Here is a 23,400-nt window from a genome sequence, read left to right on the forward strand (position 1 = left end):
TCAAGAAACTTGGATTAAATGCATCTATTAATTTTAAGTCTTGAAGTAATTTGTTTTCTTTTAGCACAGTATTAACCGTCCTAGAGTTCAGTGGATGTGTGTGTTTGGCAGGGTGGGGAGAGTGGAAATGTTTTCAGTCCTGTGAAAAAGTCTTAGACATTACAGGGCCTCTCTAAAATGTTTCCCTAAACTTTTACTTTCTTAGAGAAGTCATTCTCAAACGTCACAGTCCATAGAAGTCAGCAGGGTGCTTGTTAGAAATGCATGTCCCTAGGTTCCTACACATATTCTGTTTCTGTGAACCTGGGAACGAGCCTAAGGATCTGTGATTCCGACCGCTACCCAAGTGATTGCAACACGGATGGCCTCAGGTCTCAATTTTTTAATCTCCACTCAAGGCAAAACTATAAGGTTAGATATTTTTCCTTTTTTTCCTTTTTCTTTCGCACTTATCTTGTTCATGTGTGATATCATTGCACCCTCTAGTGGGTAAGTTTTCTCAGCAAATGTTTTCCTATATTGCAAATACCTTGTTCAAAACTTGTAGGAAATTCCATCTTTCATGAATTCTTTAAGGAAAACAGAGGCAGACCAAGAAAAAAAGTTTATAAGAAAAACTATTGCAATAATCTAGCATCGGAATCATATGCATTTAATGTGGTGTACATATGGTTATAGAGAGGGACATTTTTAATCCTGATTTTTAATCCTGACTGAATAAAATATAACTAATCTGTTTTATACAAATATTTTAGCAAACTTGGAGTTATTGTCCACAATATTTTTTAGATATTGCTGTCTGTAAAGCTGATATTCTCACATGCTGTTTCTAATAAATTCTTCCCAGCCCATCAACACAACAATTTGGATCATCCTATTTGCAGTTTCCTGAGCATCTTATTCAGCCCCCAGTGGATATGGGATGGCATGGCTATCCCATTTTACCAGGGAGGCAGTGGAGGATGAAGGAGGTTGGGTTACTTGCCTCACAGCATACAGCTGTGCTCTCCTGAAGAGAGACAAATCCAGATTATGCTGTCTCAGGAGTCTCAGTTCTCAGTCATTTCCCTCCATTGCTCTCTGACCAGGGGGCTTCTTGCAGCCTGACCCAGCCTACTGAGCACCCAAGCCCCTTGCTCCTGTCCCAGCTCTACTGTCTCCCTGGCTTTCTCCAACAGCTTCTACATTCTCTTGGCATCCAGATTCTTTTCACTCAAACGATTTCCAGCAGGCCATGCCCACCAATCCCCGCAGCAGTTTGTCTCCGACAGGACCACCGAGTCACAGTCCTCCATAACTTGTCCCTCGCCCTGTAAACCAAGGTGATGAGCTCATTGAAACATGTTTTCACAGTATATTTTTCTCAAAACTTTTAGCATATACCAAATAATGAGTAGCACAGGGTAGACAGTGCTGCCCTCCAGTGGCAGGGTCCTTTCTGGTCAACCTCGCCAGATAAACCACTTTCTATCTCTCTGTCCCTTGCCTTTTCACCCTCCCTCTCTTATTTCCGTTTTTCTTTCTGGTTCTTAGACCTGCTCATGGCACCCATGAGTCTTTGTGGTGATGACCAATGCATTCCAAAAACCCTTGGAAGTCATGAAAGTTTAGTTACAAGATAACGCCTGTCATGTTAGCTGTAAATAATTAAAATATCAAAAGTGAAAATTTATAATCGATCCAAAACTGGAAAGCAGGAGTGGTGTGCTTTTTTGATTAAAGAAGATTCACCAGCCAATATGGCAGGGATCACAGAGCCAGTGAGAAATGAAGCTGCCTGTGGACGCCGGTGGACGTGAGCATCCGTCCTGCCAGAGCAGAGGGGTGGACATGGAAGGGAAGCAGAGCCTCCAGTGACTGTTAGCCCTGCCTCTGTCACTTACCGAGCTTACAATTTTAGGAAATGAGAAAATTTATTAAATGCTTCTACCTCTCTCTGTTCTCACTTATAAATCATTAGAAACGTTTGCAAGTAATCATCTTACTCTCCCAAAGATGTCGTGAAGAGAACGATAGATTTCAGACCAGAATTTGCCACATTTAGGGGTAGGATACTGGTAAGATCCCTGCCAAAGTTTTAGCATCCTCATTCGAAAGAATATAAAAGAAAACAAAAATGAGGCCCTCTCATGTCTTAAGGCTCTTTCCGATTATGCTGAGGTGTGATTTGTGACTTACGGTCTGAGATGGCTGAGAACATTTGTTGAGAAAGGACTCGGGGTAGTTCTGGGTTGCCATGTTAACTAAAAGAGAAGTGCATGGCTCTTATGAACAAACTAGAGACCAGTGCAAAGGGGCCCGAAGGAAAGCAGAGAAATCAAGGTTTGATTTATCATTCAACAAAGCTAGAAGTTAAAGCTAAGGCAATGCACAAGTCTGTACTAACCACTTGCAAGATGATTTAACAAAATGGTTTCTTTTTTCTTTCACGTATGACATGAGCTGTGTGGTTTTCTCTTTTACCTTACATAGGTGGCCTCCCCGCATGGTCAAGGAGAAAGAAACACTATTAAAATGTGGAGGGAATGAAAGAATAAGATCATGTCTCAGTTCATGCGTGGATCTGGGCATGGCAGAGGGAGAAAAGAAAAGCAAGGCATGATAAGGAGGGGAGCCCACAGAGAAGACGAGGGAGGAGAGAGAGGAAGAGAAATGAGAAGCGAAAGCCAAGGAGAACAGAGTTTCGAACGGTCCACTGATGTCACAGAGAATAGAGAACACGGACTAATTTCATTGGCTAAATGTGAAATCATTGGTGATGACAGCAGAGCCTGAGACAGATGGTAGAGGCAGAAATTAGGATGCAGTGGGTTTCAGAAGAAAAGTAGACTTTACGAAGTGGAGACACTCATTTTGAAAATGAAAAGAATAGCAATAAAATGGGCTATTACTGGGCAGCATAACTGGACCTAGAGTGATGTTTTGAGAAAACAAAATATTTGGGAGAAACTGGAGTGTGTAAAAAAGATGAAACAGAAATTATGGAGAGGGAAGGAGGGCCCATAAAGGAGGGTGTGGAGATCAGTGATAAATCTAGATCTCCAAGGAGAAAGGAAGGACCAGATGCCAGAGGTTAGGGAAATGTTATACTTGGTCAGGAAAAGAAATAAGGAAAGATGAAGGGAAGGGCCGGTGAGGTTTCTGGTTTGGAAAAAGACATGGAATTCCCTTTATAGCCACACACACACACACACACACACACACACACACACACACACACACACACACGCTGCTGCTGTTAAATTGGAGGCAAGGCAATCTGGCAGGGCAGGAAGGTATGGAGAAAGGAGGAAGAGGAATTGAGAAGAGAATATAATGATTTCTTAGGACAATTATTAAGATGAAGGGAAGCAATAAACTTCAAAGCACTTTGTGTTCGCACATTACACACAAGTAATGTACTTTTACTACTACTGCTTGAATAAGTACACCTTTTCTTTTAGCTTGAAAATGTTTTAATAATGCTTGGATTTTTGTTAGAAGTTGCATTAACCCTGCTATAAATCCTCTCCTTTTCTACTCACTGGCCGTTCCCCTACTGGGCATGCTGTACCATTGCACATGCTATTCGGAATACTGTAAAGCAATGTAAACTCTTCTTGGTAAAGTATTAGAGCATCAGCTGGCCTCAGATTTTTTTAGAAGGGCAAACTTTAAAAGTCACAGAATATAAAATCCAAATTAATGACCTTTTGCGTGTAAAGACACATTTCTTTCCCTTATCCACACTCAGGGACCTTCTGGGATTTTGTAATCAATAAGATGATCAGAATGGGAACCGTGGGGCACGTTTCGGGGGATATCTGCCAGGGATCAGACTGCCCGTCCCTTTTACATTGCTCAGAGAAGACATGCTTATAGCCTTTGTACTCATATTAATGTTCTCAGTTTTTTTGAAAGCTTCGGTTCTTTTTAACCTTGTATGAAGCCTGTGACCCAGAGCAACATTTCTCTGGGAAACATGAGGCCTTAACATAACATTTTGAACTGAATTTTTAGACAGAAAGAGTGAAAAGTTACAGGGCCATATATTGCAAGCTGTGATTGCAAAAAAAAAAAAAAATCTTAGCAGTAAGGAAGCTCTCATCACATGTAGACTTTTAAATGATTCCACCTTGTCTGTGTACACAGCTCATCCCCTTACCCTTCCTATGTGTTCAGACAGTTTTAAGAGACTGCATTTGCTTGCTTTGAGATGCAGTTTGCTGCTGTTTGTGTTTAGAAAATAGACGGGAGGCTTCAGTTGGTTTAATTCTATGTGGACGAATCTCAGCACATCCCTTCCTCACCCCCTCAGTGATGGTATCAGCATGGGGCATTAATGTAGACGGTAAGAGCACCCAAAGCCAAACGGAGGTGGTGCTGCAATCTCCAAGTTAGGATCATCAATAATGGTCACTCGCTATTTACTAAGTGCCCAGTACTTGTTCTGAACTGACATGTATCAACCCACTTAAACGCCACCCTAAGAAGTAGATCCTATTCCGATCACCAGTTTATAGATAAGGAAACTTAAACACAGAGAACTAACATAACTCAGTCCAGGACTCACAGTAATCAGCAGCAGAGCCAGAATTTGAACCCAGATCTCCCATTTTTTAAAATTACACTATCTCATTTGGCGCAGAGTACACCGTGAAACTACATGTTCACCCTCAGTAGTTGATTCAGCAAGGCGTGTACGATGGGAATGTATTTCACTCCCCAGGCGATTCTGTTAGACAGCCAAGGATGAAAACTACTAACTACAAAGGAATCCCACAAGTGAATTATTTTTATGATTCATCTCTATTCAGAGAGTGCCCCTTTCATCAGTAGTTTTGAATACAAACTGAATGGCAGCTAAATTAAGCCATATACTTCAGGTTCCTAAACATCCTTTGTGGGAAAGTTTATAAATCATTTTCAGTAAGACTGCTGATTGCATGCAGTATTATCTTTACCCTAACCTGGATATCAGAGTCTACACATCAGTGACAACTTCCTCTGACTAAATCAGCATGTACCACACCGTCCCAAGACGGTAGGTATTAATTAATCTTATGTTTATACTTCAGTAGAAGATCTAGCAGGCTCTTTAGGAAACATGGCTCATTTTCTTACCCTTTCTGTTTGCAGTTTCATTGGATGTAGACTCTAGCCCCTGCCTCAGTGCAAGATCATTTTCTCTTGTCCCGTTATCAGGAGAAACAGAGGAGTTGCACTCAAACAAAAATATATAAAGGTCAGGGTGGGCCACAGTGGCTCAGCAGGCAAGAATGCTTGCCTGCCATGCCAGAGGACCCAGGTTCGATTCCCGGTGCCTGCCCATGTAAAAAAAAAAAAAAAATATATATATATATATATATATGGTCCTTTAGCATTGGGCCATGCATAAACGATGCCAAATAATTAGATCACTGTGTACAAAAAGTGGAAGAGAGAACAGGAGGGAAAAAGATTTTCCAGGAAATACTATAGATTCAATATTTAAAGACATAATATTTGAAATTTAACTCGTTCTTTCTAAGAAAGCTTGCAGGTCCATGTGCATGATTATTTGTAATTCTGTTGAAGGGCAAGTTTGCATCATTCATGCCTCTGATTTGGGTCCCATAGTGAGTGCATTAACTAATCAGTGAACTTAACTAACTGCTCAGCATCTACACATCAGTATAGGGTTTTATGGTTTTCTAATCTCATCATCAGATTTGTGGTAAATTTCACTAAAGGTCTGATGCGGTCACTCTTTTCTTCTGGTGATCTTCAGTGGGTTGTAAGAGGGAAGTTATTTATCCTAGGAGTATTTATGCAGTTAGGTATTCAGTAAGGTCCCTGTTAAAAGGCTATTGTTTGTTTCTCTCCCAGAGTATTTGAGGTTGTAGCTAATATAGTTAGATTATACTAAACATTCATGTCAGCAAACAACAAATTTCAAAAGTGAAATGAAAATGTAACAGTTTGATTCAGTGATTATTATGCTAACTCCAAACCAGCTGATTTAATTTTGAACAAATTCACTGATTTGTGATCTTCTCATTCACCCTGAAACACTTCCATCACAGCCAGATCACCAAATGGTTTGTTGATTACCCTTCCCACAGTTACTCATTAGTTCATGACTCTACTCTGTTAAATAGCACCACTCTGTTAAATAGTGGCTCTCCAGCTTTAGCTCACATTGCAATCCCCTGAGCGCTTGTTAAAACGCACACTTCTGGGCCGCCCCACCGAGGTGTTGATATAGAAAGTTTGCAATAGGGCCCCAAATCTTGCATTTCTAGTGTGGGTGATGATGATCCTGCTGGAGGACACTGTTTGAAAACCACTGCACCAGACCAATAAACAATGCACCCATATGGCAAGCTCAAGAACTTTTGCAGGGCTTATTGGCAGAATATATCTTACCAAGGCATATAGATAAAGTAATCAACGTTCCACCTGCTTTCCCAGGTACTATTTTCACTTGGATGCGGTGAAACCCCACCATAATAGGGTAAGCAGGGTCAGAAAAATTGTCACCGTTGCAACGATGCTTTGCATTTAGGCCTGGTTAGTGACGGGAGCGGCGGGAGCCTGGCAGCCGGCCAGTCCACAGAGCCACCGGCCGTACTGGTTACCTTGGGGACTGGCGCCCCTTGTGGTGGCTGTTAGCTGTCACTCGGGGTGGTCAGTGCCAAGCAGAGGACGAACTGGATTGGGTAAAGTAGCCCTACCTCAGGCACTTTGATACTGTGCAAATAAACGTCCTTTGTTCATGCTGGCACAAAGTTTTTTTTTTAATTCTTATTATGCAATATGTTTAAATTGTATCTTAGGAAGACTACAAATGCAAATAGGTTAAATTACTGTAATACACAGTTTGATTTGGCTGGAACAAACAAAAATTCACAGAAAAGAAGTGCTTTCATCAATGTATACTGCAATTTAAAAGTCTCTTTCAGAATAATTTATTTTTATAATTTTGAGTGAACAATGGCATTATGTTCAATTCTTTTTATGGTTAAGGGTTTTCAGCAAGCGATCAAAGGCCAAAAAAAACATTAAAATGTCACCAAAGACCTGCAGATCATCAAGCGGGAAGCAAGCCTCTGAGATTCTGTGTCTCTGCTCTTGCCGCTTTTAGCGCACATTCACTGTAAAAGAACTTGAAGACCCATCTGGGGCAGGCAGACGAGAGAGGTCAGCAGTGGAAAGAGTCGTAAAAAGAAACTTAGTGATGTTCTGCAGTGGATCCCCTCCCCCTTTCTTTGGGGAAGAGGGGGAAAAGCTGCTTTCTTGTCGCTTCCACCAGCTGCAGAGTATCTCCTTGAAACTGCAGGACTTGCGGTCTGTTTGACTCAGGTGTGCACAATCTAACAGGAAAGGCAGCGGCTCCTGCTGGTAGCAAGGCAAAAGCGAGGCTGCCCCAAGCAGCTAGAAGTAAAAAAAATTGTGGAATTGTAACCTAGGTCAAAGTCTGAAATATGTTCTACAACTAATTGTGGTGCTGTGCTTTGAAATTTATTGCTTTTTTTGTATATATGTTATTTTTCACACACACAAAAAAGGAAAAAGTCAATTGTGATGATAAAAAAAACATTTAAGCCTTCCAGCCTCCTATATTCCAGAGCAACTAGAAGGAAGAATCTGAGAGGATCATATAACAGCCCATGACACACTCTGGGATCTGATCTGAAGCTACTTGTTGAAGAGTGCTTTGAAAACTATTGTTTTTTTATTTCTTTGTTTTGTATATATGTTATACTATACAATAAAAAAAGTTTAAAGAAAAAATCTAACCCACTGCCTGAAAAAAAAAAAAAAAGCGAGGCTGCCCCAGTGACAGGGAACGAATGGGCAAGCATTTGTGTTCTCTGAGTGCCCTGTGAAAAGAAGCCAAGATAAAGTCACGTTAACGTTGGAGCCCTAGAATTTTGCGTCTCTAACAATCGCTCAAGCGATACTGACACTGCTTGGTCAGGCAGAACGCTTAGAAAAGTACTGCATTAGATCAACTCAGCCAGAAAAGCAGCCCCACTGAGGCTCTGTTTTCTCACAGCCCCTTCTAGAGGCTACGCACCCAGAGATCCCATAGCCTGTGGTTTTGACCTACTTCAAAATTGCTGTTTAGATACGAAGGATAGGCTAAGGCTACTTAAAACTAGGCCTAAGAGTCACCCCCAGAGAACCTTTTTTGTTGCTCAGATGTGGCCTCTCTCTCTCAGCCAACACAACAGGTAAACTCACTGCTTTCCCCCTGTCTACCTGGGACATGACTTCCAGGGATGTAAACCTCTCTTGCAATGTGGGACAGAAATCAGAATGAGCTGGGACTCAGCATCAAGGGATTGAGAAAACCTCGACCGAAAGTGGGAAGAGAGAAATGAGACAAAATAAAATGTCAACGGCTGAGAGATTCCAAACAGAATCAAGAGGTTATCCTGGAGGTTATTCTTACACACTATATAGATATCCTCTTTTTAGTTAAGGTATAATGGAGAGGCTGGAGGGAACTGCCTGAAAATGTGGAGCTGTGTTCCAGTAGCCGGGTTTCTTGAAGATGATTGTATGATATAGCTTTTCCAATGTAACTGTGTGATTGTGAAAACCTTGTGTCTGATGCTTCTTTTATCTACCTTGTCAACAGATGAGTAGAACATATGGATTAAAAATAAATAATAGGGGGAACAAATGTCAAAATAAATTTAGTAGATTGAAATACTAGTGATCAATGAAAGGGAGTGGTAAGGGGTATGGTATGTATGAGTTTTTTTCTTTTTATTTTTTTTTCTGAATTGATCCAAATGTTCTAAGAAATGATCATGGTGATGACTATATAACTATGTGATGATATTGTGAGTTAATGATTATATACCAAGAATGGAATGATCATATGGTAAGAATGTTCGGGTTTGTATGTTGGCATTTAAAAAAAATTTTTTTTAATTAAAAAAAGAATTGCTGTTTAGATACTTTTCGATTCTCCACATAATGTTCAATAGCCAAATATCATTTTACAAAACTTGGCAAGGAAACGTAAATGTTCCACGCATTCGTGCAGATTACCACTTTTCTACCACAAAATCTTTGCGGAACTGGTATTGAATTTTACCAGTGCACGTATTAAGGCACTTCTGTCACAGCTTTGTTCATCAGAGTGGGAGTCACTGTTTAAAATGTCTATCCTTGCCCTCGCCCTCTTTTCGTCGCTATTGAGGCTCGCAAAATCTATCCAAACTTTGTAAATAAAGCTGAAAATATAAGGATATGAATGAACAATTTAAAAGACAGCTTGCTGGCGCCACGTACTGAATGCTGTACTGCCAGCTCGCGGAAGAGGGCGCTGCTGCGTCGAGTTGATTTGTGCGCTGCCGTGGATTTCGGAATTGTGAGGATTTATAAAGGGAGTGCAAACGCTCGATGGCCCCTTCCCTTCACGGCTCCTTAAAATGCCTCTGATATTTAGAGGTGACTGCGTTAGACCTTCTACTGTCTGGAGCTGGAAGAAATCTTCACACATGATTTGGTACAACCGCTTTCAGCCCCACTGATATTTTTCTCTTTGAGGCTCATTAGTTTTGAAAAAGGGTTTCCAGCCATTTCATCAGATTCCACCTTCGATGTAAAAGGTTCCACGTTTTAAGTTGTTTTGTTCAAGCCAGATTGACGAATGAGGGTTGATTTGGTATGAACCTTCCATTCATCCACTTTGGGGCATTTGGGGAATTTGAACATGTAAAACCAACAGCTTCTCTACACCATCTGCATTTTTTATTTGACCATATTGAATACTGAGGAAATTTTATTAAATCACGAATGCCATTCCGTATGATATTATTTAATTATATAGATTACTCAGATTAACATCACAATAACTCATTATCAAAACTGATTTTTTTTTAAAAAAATCCATCTTCCACAGGCATGATATGAAGTTTTGGCAAAAGCCAAGATAACATATAGTAAACTCTTCTCAATTCAATATTGATTAATTCAAAATAAAGTCTAAATGGGAGCATCTATTTATTACCTAACCACACTGCTAAGCTTCTCCATCATTTACTTGGAATAATATATAAAATATAATTTGATGGGAAAAAAAGTTCAACGTGAACTTCGAATTAAGTAGTTTAAACAGACTGCTATAAGCAAAACCATGTGCCAACTGGCTTTTAGGAGGAGAAGAACTGAAAATGTTGTAAATAAAATATTTTTTAATCTAAATTTTTTTAAGAAGCTCTCTGCAGCATCAAAATCAGACTTCAGGTATTCTGTTCTCTGACAAATAAAATGATAGGGAAGAGAAATTAGGAACTATCCATTTGATTCTTTTGTCAGAAATTTCATTTGACAGCAGTGGCAGAGACGTGAGAAGCGATGGCTGAATCAGACAGGGCTGTATTTTCCACACACACAACAAATGTGGTCAGTTTCTGGCAGGCCTGAGGTCCCTCCAGTTCTCTAGTTTTTCCTCATGATTACAATATGGCTGTTGACACTCCAACTGCTAATTATGAATTCCAGGCAGTAGAGACGAGAACATGAAGGGAAGGAAGAAGGAGCATTTCCTGTATCAGGAATGCAAAATCTCAATATCCCAGTAGATGTCGGCTCACAGGAGTATAAGGAAGGCGGGGCACAGTCCCGGCGCGATGGAATCAGTCTGTGAATACAGGAGAAAGTGAAGAATGGCTGTCTTCTTTCTAAAACCTCTCTGTCAGGGCCTCTGCCGTAATGTGTTTCCTTATCAAGATGAGGCACGTGAGGCCAGAGACATTCAGCAACTTCACCATGTCTCCAAGCTGGTGGCAGCACCAGAATTTCTCTTTAACTGAGCTGTGTACTGAGTTGTGTGCATGTTGGGGGAGGGGGGGCAAAGAGAGAGTGCTTCTGAAGTTGTAAAGATCTATCTTTAGCAAAAGCATAATAATAAAAAAAAATTGTGGATTACTAAAAGCTTGGCACATCATTTACCTCTAGTAGGGTAATTATTATTTCATTTCCCAGTGGAAGTAATACAAAGAAAAATAAAGTCACAATTCCTAACGTGACTTAATGCAGAAATAAATTGATGTGGTAGTTGCAAGGGCATTAATATTTCTCATGAGAGGCTCTTTCTTCAAAGCCAATAATGGATTTTCTTACATAACCTTAAACTATGACTATAAAACCTGTGTCCCTCTTCCTCTCCCACGCTCTCAACTCCTTGATAAGTGTGATTAACGGACAATAAATGTGACAGTACTTACAATCCTGGTGGCAGCAGCAAGGCAGGATTTCTCTAAAAGGAGCTTTCAGAGTTTTCTCCCATAGCTGCATTGATAACGTGTTTTTCTGGAAGAGTTGTGAACAGAAAATGTTGACTTTCTCTTCCAAATATCAGTTAGCCATTCAAATACTGGTTAAAGTATACTTTTAGGAATGCAGTACTGTGTCAGGTTATGCATTAACCCAAGAAGAAAATGTTACCTTTTATTACTTATTAACTAGTACCACAAAGCAGAAACATGAAAGGAAATCATTTCTAAAAGTTAAACAGTTTAAAGCTTCTCATTACAAATAAGGAAACTATGGCCTGGCAAGGCAGAAATGACTTTACGTTGTTCGGAAAGAAGGAGATTTTTTTTAAATTCTTTTTGGTATATTTCAGTTACATGCAATGCTGTTGGCTAAAATGTCATATCTTTCCAGACATGAAGATTTATCTGAATGTTTGCAAATTGTAAACATAGGTTTCCCTTTCATTCATGTCCTGTGCCTGAGAATCGAAGGGGACAGAAAGTTCCGCATTAACCATTCGGTTCTGTGTGGCTCTTTTCTGATTGCAGTGGGAAAAGCTACAGATGACCACAAGCGAAAGGAGGAAGATATTCTGCTCTGTCACTTTCCACGTGATTGCCATCACCTGCGTGGTCTGGTCTTTGTATGTGTTAATAGATCGGACGGCCGAGGAGATCAAACAAGGCAATGACAATGGTAACTACCCGTCTGACTTTTCCTCTTGTTCTCTCTTGGAGTCTAATCTGGAGGTGGACAGGGAAGCCCTTTCGCCAGTTGAGGTCTTCATGTACGCTGGCAAAGTCATTCCCAGTACTGGCACTTGCATCTCCTCCAATTGTGTGATTGATTAATATTCTGACGACAGGGCACTGAATGTGATGTGGGGTCCCCAAGCTGAGATGCAGGTTTATCAAGGTGAGGTAAAACGGGGTGGGGACAGATAGATAGATGTCACACACCACTTCAGGTTTTCTGTGTAAGTATCAGGTTCTGCCTATTGTGAAAAGGCAAATATTTGTGACATGGAGTGTGCTTTATTTTAGCTGACTCACGCTAGTCTTTGCTTCCTTGAAACCGTGAATAAGAAGGCACTCTAGTAGAGAATGTCTTATAAGTTACCAATTGGTACTATATAATTGGATAAAGCAGATAAATACTATGGTTTAAAATTTTAGCCTTGCTAAGTTTGATTGTTAAGGATGGTGTCAAGCTTACCAAGGAAGACGGTTAAAAAATCATTAGGGCATATTCTAACACTGAAAATGGATAGATCATGTAAACCTGAAGCAAAAATGGGAAGCACAACAGCCGTAAAATAGTATTTATTTCCATTTCTGAAGGTACCCAGTTCTATTTCTCACAGGCTTTATGAGCTGGTAAAACTGTGAGAAATAGGAAAGAAAGAAAGGGGAGCAGGAGAGGGAAAGAGAAAAGGAGATGGGGGAGGAAGGAAGGATGACGGAAGGAAGGAAGAAAATTGAAACCATTAGTCTATTTGAAAGGAGAAATTGTTCAAAGGACTATACTGTAAATGTGTAGTGTTGAGAAATGTCCCCCATAAACAGAGAGAAAGAGAGAGATGGAAGGACGTCGTGAAGGAGGGAAAGAAGAGGGAAAACGTTTTTTGTGACTGCCTTATTTGCCTTATTTCCTAAATGTAAAGGGGAGGATGTTCCACCCTCCTGCCTGCCCTGGCAGGGGCAGCAGCACACTCTTGCAGGTGCTCACTCGGCACTGCAGAAGTAGAGTGGGGCCAGATGACTAAAGGGTCTGTAGGGACTCACCAGATGCACTGTGGTTTATGGCCACAGAGCTGCTGATCTTCTTCTGAAAGAGAGTGAAAGTACTGCTGCTTGACATCTAAATGCTAGAACAGTACATAAAGAGTTGGGGTTGGTTGGTTGGTTTTGATTCAGTATTAACTCATTTATATACCATTTATCTCTAACTGCATTATGCTAACTACACTCTGCATTTCTCCTCAGATGGTTGATTTGAAAATGTCTTATTATATCTCTATTTAAGAAGTTCCCTGAGAGTAGGACCTTTAACCAAAAAAAAAAAAAAAAAGGCATTTCCCTATCGGTATAGGTAATGGCCCAAGTCAAGTAAGAGAAAGTGTACCACCACTGCTGCAATCACGTATATGGAAAGCCAAGGATGCATCTCCTCCACCACACACACCTCACTACACCCAAAGTTAGATACTCAGGTGTATCTAACAATCAAGGGCACACCTGATAGCCAGAGACTTCAGATTTTTAACTAACTTAGAATTCAGAGTTTGAGAACCAAAAATTTGCCCTGACGTGATGTAACCTCACCCTCTCCCAGTGGTCATCTGGACCTGGTTTGGCTCCTGGAGAATGGAGGGTTGCTGCTTTCCTCTTGCCATGTGGGAGGGGAAGATTAAGAGCACCTCCACTAGACGAAATTAGAAACAGCAAGGTCCCATCTTAGGTCTGAATTCCCTCACATTGGTTTTTCTTAACCTCACTTGTGAGGGATATGAGTGAATAGTGATCATTCATCCTACAATGGACATGACTATCTCAACTTTAGCCAGCATAACTTCTCCAGAACCCATAAGACACATGGCCCCATGCTTCCCTCCATTTCCCCCCCATTCTCCCTACTAATTCTCTGGTTCCCCTGGGTATTCTCATACCTTTGCTGCCGTCTCTCTGCAATTTATCTCCAGTTCATGCCACATTCCAACCATGCATCCCGCTGCCTCCTTAACTTCTCCATGTGAAGGTCTTTCAAGCACCCCAATTCTTAGTGTGTCCAAACTCATCATCCATTCCCGCTCCCACTCTGTGATATGCCCATGGGAATGCCATTTTGTCCAAACTCATCACCCATCCCTGCTCCCACTCCTGTGATACACCCATGGGAACGCCATTTTGTCCAAACTCATCACCCATCCCCGCTCCCACTCCTGTGATACACCCATGGGAATGCCATTTTGCATCCAGTAAACCAGTCAAGAAATCCAGCCCTCATCCTTGATCTCCTCCCTTTCCCGCTCTCACCTGAACTCTAAGTCCTATTGCATTTGTCTCCTGTCTGGGTTCTGTCGCCTTCTCTCCTTCCCCACTGTCAACATCCACCCACAAAGCTATCTCTTCTTTCACTTGAGACCTGCAACAGCCACCTAATGGATCTTTCTCCAGTTTTGCCCTTCGTCAACACGTGTAATACCATAATCATATAAAATGTACAAAAACAAAAATCTGATCACATCCTGTCCCCATTTATTCATTGCAATTAGAATGTGACCCAAACTCTTTAATAGAACCCTGCTGCCCTCCATAACCTGGCATAGCCAAACATGCTGAATTCAGCTCCCCAAGCCTAACTTGCTCAGCTTTTCCCTCCATGTGAAACACTTCCTGCCAGCTTCTTCCATCCGCCACTGCCACATGCACACTTACACACTCATATATTCTCACACACCTTTAGCATTTATCTTAAGTTTCGATCCTTCTGGGAAAATTAGTGCAGCCACCTGAACTGCAATAATTGTTCCCACTACTGTTTCTCAAAGTGTGAGTGCATCACCTGGAAACCTGTGAGAAATGCAAATTCTCAGCCTCCCCTACCTCCCAATGCCCACCTACTGAATCAGAGACTCTGGGAGTGGGGCCCAACGACCTGTGCTTTAATAAGTCTCTGGCTGATTGTGATGCCCACAGAAGCGTGCAAACCACGCCCTAACGGATGCTCCCATGGCATCCAGCTTATCCTCTGACAGCGATTCTCAGCTTTAATCACATTTTAGAATTACTTATGGAGTTTCTTTATCCCTCCAGAGACTTAGATTTAATTAGCTGGATTGGAGCCCCTTAGGTTATTCTAGCACGCAGCCACGTTGAAAAGCTCTGCTCTAGCGTGACTTACCAGACATTATTGCAATTGCATATTTGATTGTCCATCTCTCCCAAGAGACTGTGAGCTCAGAGCAGGCTGGGACCCCAACTTTCTCACCAGCATAACCCTGGGCGATGGCAAGTAGTCCAGCCGATGTAAAAGAAGGAACGATGAAGTGTGAGCACCTCATCCTCAAGCTTCCCCACCTTTTTGTTTTTCTTTTAGGATCGTTCTTCACAATGTTTCCTTCTGAGTTCTGGGTGGGTGAAGGATTCCAGGTCACAGCGTCCCCCTGGCTTCTCCTTCAGTCAGATTTCTCGGTAGAAAAGCATGAATGATATTCCAGGAACAGATTTTTTGAAATCTGTATAATTTAAAAATATGTATTTTCAACTCCTTACGGACAACTGAAAATGAGTTGTCTTATCTTTGGTGTTCAGAGCCTTTAAATTAGGAAGCAAGATATTTATGAAGACCCAGTGGCTGGGGCTACAGAGAAGAGCCACTTGCAGGAGGCCAGCTCCTGATTTCAAATGGAAACCGCCCCTTCCACAGTGTCTTTCGTAAAGGGTATAATCAGTACTTACTTGCTAAGGTTTATGTTCAAATTGTATTTAAAACCTTATTTCCCAAAGTACACATTTAAGGTGGGTGTGAGCATTTGTATGAATTGTTATTATTTTAATCTCCTTTTGACCCTGGGGGACTATGAGCCCTGATCATGTACTTACTGAAGTTGCTGAAAAGACTGTATAATTGAAGCCAGGATATTTGAAAATCTTAAAATTTTAAGATCTTAAAAACCTTCAAAAATCTTTGAGGAGGAACAAATCGTACTGCTTCAACCTGCATTGAGGTTGGATATAAAGACTGAATATATTACAGCTCAAAATCAGTTGAACTGTAATGACAATATAGAAAGGGGAAAATATCCTTCATATGTGTTAAAATGGTTGCTCTTTTAAATTAAATATGCATGATGCCCCAGAATAGCTCTCACACCTTATTCGCTTTCTCTCTGTCCCCTGTGGTGAAAGAAAAAAAACCCATATATATATGTGTGTGTGTGTGTGTGTGTGTGTGTGTGTGTGTGTGTGTGTGTGTATCTTGAAATTTTAGCTCCGAAAAGTATCCTCATTGCCAACTCTAATTTGGAGAAAAGAATTCTTCTTCCTGCCTTATCTTCACGTATTCTATAAGTGTAAGACTTAGGTATTAAAAACAAAACAAAAAATAACCATTTATACTACCTATAAAGAGACTATAGCTGCAAATGCTAAAGTTGCCCCAGGATTATTTAAATGCATACACCACAAGCATAGCAAATTGATTTTGTTTTCATGCCTGACTCCCTTGTGACTGTGTCAGCTCCTTCAGAGCAGGGGCTGTGCCTCAATTTTTGGAAAGCACCTGGTATTAATAGATGTTCAGAAATTTTTGCTAGCTGTGGCTGACTCTTCAGCAGATCAGAACTACGGCCGTGCAGTACTTGTTAGCTGTTAACCTCTGCTTGGGATAGGTGTTACAGATCACTCCCTTGCAATCCAAATAATATTTGCCTTTTCAGCAATATTATTTAAACATTTCTTTAGAAAGGAATTACATGGGCTGTTAGTAGTAACAACCCAAATATAATGAACAGTGGTTTGGAAGGCCAGGGTTCTAGTTCTGCTTGGTTGCCAGTTAGTTTCCTGAATAAAATATTTAATCATTCTGAAGCTCGGTTTCGTCCTTTGTAAAACTAAGAAAGCTGGATTGAGTGTCCTCTTAAGGTTCTCGCTCTCATTCAGTTTTCAAAGACACCACAACCTTGACTTTGTATCAGATACATTGAAATAATGCATTTATATAAAAAATGCACACACATCATACATGCTTACTCATTGTTAATATTATCATTAAAACAGGTTGAGGAAAAGATCATAAATATGTGAAGTTTTATTTAATCATTTATCCAACTGGAGAGGTGACCTGGATAAAAATAAAGGGGGAAAACATCCCATCCCTTACATATACACCGTTTTGTAGATGCATTTTATAACTCTGCATAATCTGGGTTCTTAACCCAGCCAAAATCATTCCAACCTACCAATGAGAGGCTATTCCTATATACATATGGTCCTTGCAGCTATTAAATGTGGCAGGTTCTCTTCTTCTGTCTGGTAATTTATTATTATTTTTCTAAATATTTTTATTGATGAAACAACCTACAAACACAAACATTCTTAACATACAAACATTCTATACTTGGTGTACAATCAGTGGCTCACAATATCATCACATAGTTGTGTATTCATCACCATGATCATTTGTTAGAACATTTGCATCACTCCAGAAAAAGAAATAAAAACAAAAAAGAAAAAACTAATACATAACATACCCCTTACCCCTCCCTCTCATTGACCACTAGTATTTCCATCTACCTAATATATTTTGACCTTTGTTCCCCCTATTATTTATTTTTATCCATATTTTTTACTTATCTGTCCATACCCCAGGATAAAGGGACCATCAGACACAAGGTTTTCACAATCACACAGTCACATTGTAAACATTATTTCTTCATGCAATCATCTTCAAGAAACAAGCCTACTGGAACACAGCTCTACAGTTTCAGGTACTTCCCTTTAGCCACTCAAATACACCGTAAACTGAAAAGGGATATCTATCTAATGCATAAGAATGTCCTCCAGGATAGCCTCTTGACCCTATTTTGAAATCTCTCAGCCACTGACACTTTAGTTTGTCTCATTTCTCTCTTCCCTCTTTTGGTCAAGAAGGTTTTCTCAATCCCTTGATGCTGGTTCCCAACTCATCCTAGGATTTCTGTCCCATATTGCCAGGGAGGTTTACACCCCTGAGAGTCCCACGTGGAGGAGGAGGGCAGTGGGTTCACTTGCCATGTCAGCTTAGAAAGAGAGGCCACATCTGAGCAACAAAAGAGGTTCTCAAGGGGTGACTCTTGGGCCTAATTTTAAGAAGGCTTAGCCTATCCTTTGCAGGAGTAAGTTTCATAGGGGTGAACCCCAAGATCGGGGGCTTGACGTATTGACTTGGTTTCCCCACTGCTTGCGAGAGTATCAGAAATTTTCCAGATGGAGAAGTTGAATCTTTCCCCCTTTCTCCCCAGTCCCCTAAGGGGACCCTGCAAATACTTCTTTGTTCACTATCCAATTCACTCTAGGATTTATTGGGGCATCACACTAACCTGGACAAACCAACACAATCTCATGCCCTATTCAAGATTCCCTGTACTTATGGTGTTCAGTTAAACTGACAACAAGTTAAATTAAGAAATGCACTATCCAAAATTTAAATTCTGTACCAAATAAACATCTCTCCCTTTAGTCTCTCACAGAAGTTGAAGTTTTTAAGATATGGATGATATCATCTTTTATGTTTGCTAATTTAAAAGACTTTTAGACACACTCTGGGTGTTTCCCCTCACATGATCTTCTATGTAAGAAATGCAGAATGCTCCCAGAATTCACATTTAAAAGCTGGAAAGAATCTTAGATATCAAATAGATAAATAAGAAATGAGTCATTTACCTGATCGCCAGCTGAACTGCAAATACCCACTTGGGACTTTGTAGTTCACCCAGTTCAATTAAAGGAGTAAACAGAAAAGTGAGATGTTACAGGTGACCCAGCCGGTGCACCTCCAGTGTAGAGGCACCTATTCTATAACCAAAGGAAATACATTTTCCGGGAAACAATATAGCCAGAAAGGAAATGAGGTGAAAGGGGGCAGTGGATGCAAGCCAGCACACAAGAAAACCTTTGTCATCATAGTCTGAAAGTTTGGCATCAATGTTTTCTAACAGACACAGTACATACAGTTGCTACTTAGGTATCTATGGACAACTCAACTTATTTTTTTGGTGGGGCTTCTGAGGTTCTCTGATGATGAAGAGAACTAAAACCACAAGAGATGCCTAGGGCTAAAGGGTGAAGAAGTGCAATGCTGAATGCTGGTGGCTAGCCTCACAGTTCACTGGATTTCTCCCCTCCTGGATCCTGGATGTTTTCATTGCTTGGAGTAAAAGTGGAACACCCAAGGGTTGAAGCCCAGTGAAGTTAGAAAGCTCCTGGTGGTAGGTGTCAGTGGAAGTTTTGCTGTTAATCTACTACTCAATCACCAAAGATATGCAACATCAGGTCACTCAGGAAACAACAACAATGGCTTACACTTATTTATATACAGCATCTTCTGTGTCAGGCACTATGAGTTCATTTAATCCACCCTAGCAACTCTATGGGGTAGATACTATTATTACCTCCATTTTAAGGTGATGTATCAGCTTTTGCTGTACAAAAAATATCCCAAATATCCCAAAATGTAGTGACTTAAAACTACAACCATTCATTTTAGCTCCCAATTCTGCCAGTCAGTTGGGCATGTCATCTGTTCTGGGCCAGTTTAGCTGATCTCTGCAGACATCACTCATGCGTCTGAAGACCGCTGGCACATCGGCTGGCAGGTGGAGGATCAAGCATGGCCTCCTTCACATGTCTGGCAGTGGGCATGGCTAGGATGTTGAGAGACTGAGCTGTGTGATTTTCACTATCTAGTATAATGAAGATAGGAATGAAAAGCAGATGAACTTCACAGCTCATCCTAGATAGAACCCTGGGAGTCTGAATCTGAGCAATGACTTTTCTAGCAAGCCAGGGAGGAAAACTGAGGTGTCCAAGTCAAAGCAGTTATTTATGGAATAAATGAAAAGGGCAAATGAAAGTAATAATGGCAAGTGACTTTTTCACATAAAGAAGAAACTCAGCCATTCATTACTCTCCACATAGGGGTTGGGTCATTGGGGCTGACCCTGACTTCTTCAGATGGTAGGCACAGTGTTTAAGAGACCAGCCAAGAAAGAGCAAACCACAACAGGCAAAAGTCTCTGCTTGTGTCATATTTGCAATTGTCCCATTGGCCAAAGTAAGATGCACAGCCAAGGCCGGACTCAGTGTAGGAGGGGACCGGCCAAGAGCATGGTAACAGGGAGATACAAGTCAACTGGGGGCCATTACTGCAACAAGCTACCAGGGACAGGGAAACTAAGATCTAAGAGGCACAGACAATGGCCTGATGCTTTAAGGAAATGAAGTAACTATCTGAGTTAGGATGGATAAAGATATGGAGACTAAAGAAGCTGATTCTTACAAATAAAATCCATAACCTCAAAAGTAAGTGGGGATTTTGCCCAGGAAAATGGCCCTTGTAAGATCATTAGCCATAATAAGGGAAAACCGATTGGAGGTGTGTACTGCAAAGAAATTTCTTAACCAGAAAGGAGAGGATTTTCATGAGGAAATCATGACTGTCAAGGAGATGGGACAGTCCACTGCAGTGGTCCTGTTCACAGACAATGCTTCTGTCTCAGGTTCCTGAGGGGCAAATGCCGATAGCCCCAACCCCTGCCTTCTGACCAGCCCAATGTGGAAAGTAATGACTGGCGTAGTTTCTTCTTCATGTGATAAGGTCACTTACTTTTTACTTTCCTTTGCCCTTTTCATTTGTCTATAAATAGCTGCTTTGACTTGGACACCTCAGTTTTCCTCCCTGGCTTGCTAGAAAAGTCTTTGCCCAGACTCAGACTCCCAGGTCTCTGTCTAGGATGAGTGGCGAGGTCCTTCTGCTTGTCTTTGTCTAAAGTGCTTTCCCTCCCTCTTTAAATATAAATTTACCTACAAATTGTCGGCTGATTTCCGTGGTTATGGATCACTAGGATTTTGAGCAGATGTAACATAGCATTTTAATTCTTCTAATTCTAATGTATGAAGTCTTCAATATTATATCACAGGACAAATGTACAGACCATCTGAAGTCCTTCCTGGAAAAACTATTAGCATGCTAACTGCTTTGGAAGGACATGAACCATTACTGCAGGCCTTAAGTGCCACATCGCCTCCATGCAGTAATAAAATGAAGGCCTGGGAAAATTTGTTCTAGTAATCAAACATTGAGATTGTTTGAGAATTTCTTGCCATTTTTGTGGGACTGGCATCATAATATGGAAAGGGACTGAATTATCACATTATTTGGGGGATGAGAAAAGGTTCCCATTTCCTTAGAAAACAGTGATGAACAGAATATCTGCTCCTCCAATTCCTGTTAATGCTTGAGGAGTAAAAAATGAGCGGACAGTATATTCCTTAACCACAGAAACACCTGCAGAGATATTCTGAACATAAAGATAGAGGTAGCGATGGATCCTTATGCTTCAGAGAAATGAACAGATATTTGATGTGGCTCAAAGTGAACTTTCTAAATTCCTGTTCTGAACTGGCAAGGAAAGTCAGTTTGTGCTCATGGCATTTCTAAGTGCAGGCTACAACTTCAAAAATGCATCAGTGATGGTTTAAAATTCCTTAGGTTAAATGCATCATCCCCAGGTAAGCAAGATTTTGTACCTTCTCTTTTTTACCTCCACCCTTTATTGTGTACATTCTTTCCTCTTTATAGAAGACAGTTTAGAGACTGCCTAGCCCAATAAAAATGAGGAGAAACAAATTTGCTAAGTCTTGATTAGAGGAGGCAAGTACACCTTACCACTGAAAATATTCTTGAAAAATCTAGTCCCATTTTAGCATCTCATCTCGAGGTCCTTATAGTGAGATTTCCAAGATAAAATCTTATAATCCATCTATAATAATTTATTTTATAAAAAACAAAAATCGTATCCACTTAAAGGACAAGAGAAGTAGCAGGCTGTCTCTTAGAAGATGGTCATGTGAGCAATAGGTTTGTTCACAAATGACTTTTGGATGTGGGGTCAGAGGATACTCTGCACTCCAGCTTTGTCCAGGTATTTAGTGGAAGCTTTGACGTCCCAGGAACCTATGAGGGAAGGGTTGACTTGGGAAGATGAAATGAATTCAGAGATACCTTGTAAAAGAAAGTAAAGAGATTGGACTGAGTCTTCAGAATTGGCAGAGAAAATGGCAGCTGGCCTCTCCTGACCCAGACTCCAAGGTATATTATGGGTTCTGGTCACTATTGCTGAAAGAGAGTTGGGGAAAAAGTGGAGTCTGCTTCAAACCGTTCACCAAGAAAAGACAAGCTTGGCTGACAAAGTGAAATAAGGCTGTCACCTGAGATCATATCTAAAAGGCATGCAAAATAATCAAAGCTGGCACTTCAAAAGCTTTCATTCATCCTTGAAATATCAGAGCAAGGCGCTGTGGAACATAAAGATCAGTCAGACACAAATTCTGTGTTGTCAAAATTATGGCATGGTAAAATAAAAATAACTTTTTTTTTTTTAAAAAAGCAGAAGAGTGGGAAAGTTTATTTTCAGCTGTAGGTTACATCTCAGATTTTGTGGGACAGATAGGGTATGAGAACACAGAAGTAGGGAAAGAAAATCCAGAGAGAAGTAATATTATGAACAAAGGCTCAGAAATAAAGTCTCTGGGCGCTTATGAGGAATAGCTGGTAGTTTGGTTTACCAAAGGGAAGGGAAGCTTGGATGGAATCCATGGGCTTTCTCTCAAAATGGGAGCTGAAGCATACTTTATTTACAGCTTGTCCATGGTTAAAAGCTTTCTAAAAAACATAGAAATAACACTAATATAATAGGTGATGGGGAAAATTCTTCCCAGTTTGAAGAACTCCAAGATATCTAATTTTATATTGCATCCTCCCTGATAAATTTCCATATTAAAGAGACTTATAGATTTCTTCTATAACAGAAGTTTTCAACCTTAATACTATTGACCTTTTTTTTAATGGATAATTATTTGTAGCGAGGAGGCTGTATTTCACAATGTAGTTACTATCCCTCAGTTATGACAACAAGCAGTGTCTCCAGACATTATCATTTGTCCCCTGGAGGACAAAACCACCCCCTCTTGAGGACCTCTGGTCTACTCTGAGTCAGTGTGGCAGATGAGTGTTCTCCTTGCATAGATCAGACAGAACCAATGTAGGAGCTTCAAAAAGCCCGTATTGGTTCCAAATGCAAGGACTCCACAAGAAGAAATCAATTTTTCTTTTTTAGATTACCTTTTGATGTCACTATGTTACAGAAGAATGTCCTAAAACAGCCCAGCCATTTATAAATGTATGCCACTACTTCTCTGTGGATATTAGAATCATTTTCTGTTCCTGGTTATTCTTCAAGACGCCTCCTAAAATCATTTATTAGGACTTTTATCAAAAGTGTTTTTTAATAGAAAGACTGTTAATTGCTATTTCTATGCAATACACAATATCAGACTTCAATACTTATCAAATGTTACTAGGTCAAGATTATTGGAAAATAGTTTCAGCTTTGGTATT

At 40.5% G+C, this 23,400-nt stretch overlaps 1 protein-coding gene across 4 annotated transcripts in view; it reads left to right on the forward strand.

The window, feature by feature from the left end:
* MARCHF1 (membrane associated ring-CH-type finger 1) overlaps nt 1–23,400 on the forward strand; it is an 894,978-nt gene that overhangs the window by 862,763 nt on the left and 8,815 nt on the right. For all 4 annotated transcript variants that reach the window (XM_077139613.1, XM_077139616.1, XM_077139614.1 and 1 more), the window contains one exon: nt 11,790–11,937. In XM_077139613.1, coding sequence (XP_076995728.1) covers nt 11,790–11,937 — 148 coding nt within the window. The remainder of the gene's footprint in view (nt 1–11,789; nt 11,938–23,400) is intronic.

This window comes from Tamandua tetradactyla, chromosome 22, assembly GCF_023851605.1.
Source record: "Tamandua tetradactyla isolate mTamTet1 chromosome 22, mTamTet1.pri, whole genome shotgun sequence".
NCBI lineage: Eukaryota > Metazoa > Chordata > Mammalia > Pilosa > Myrmecophagidae > Tamandua > Tamandua tetradactyla.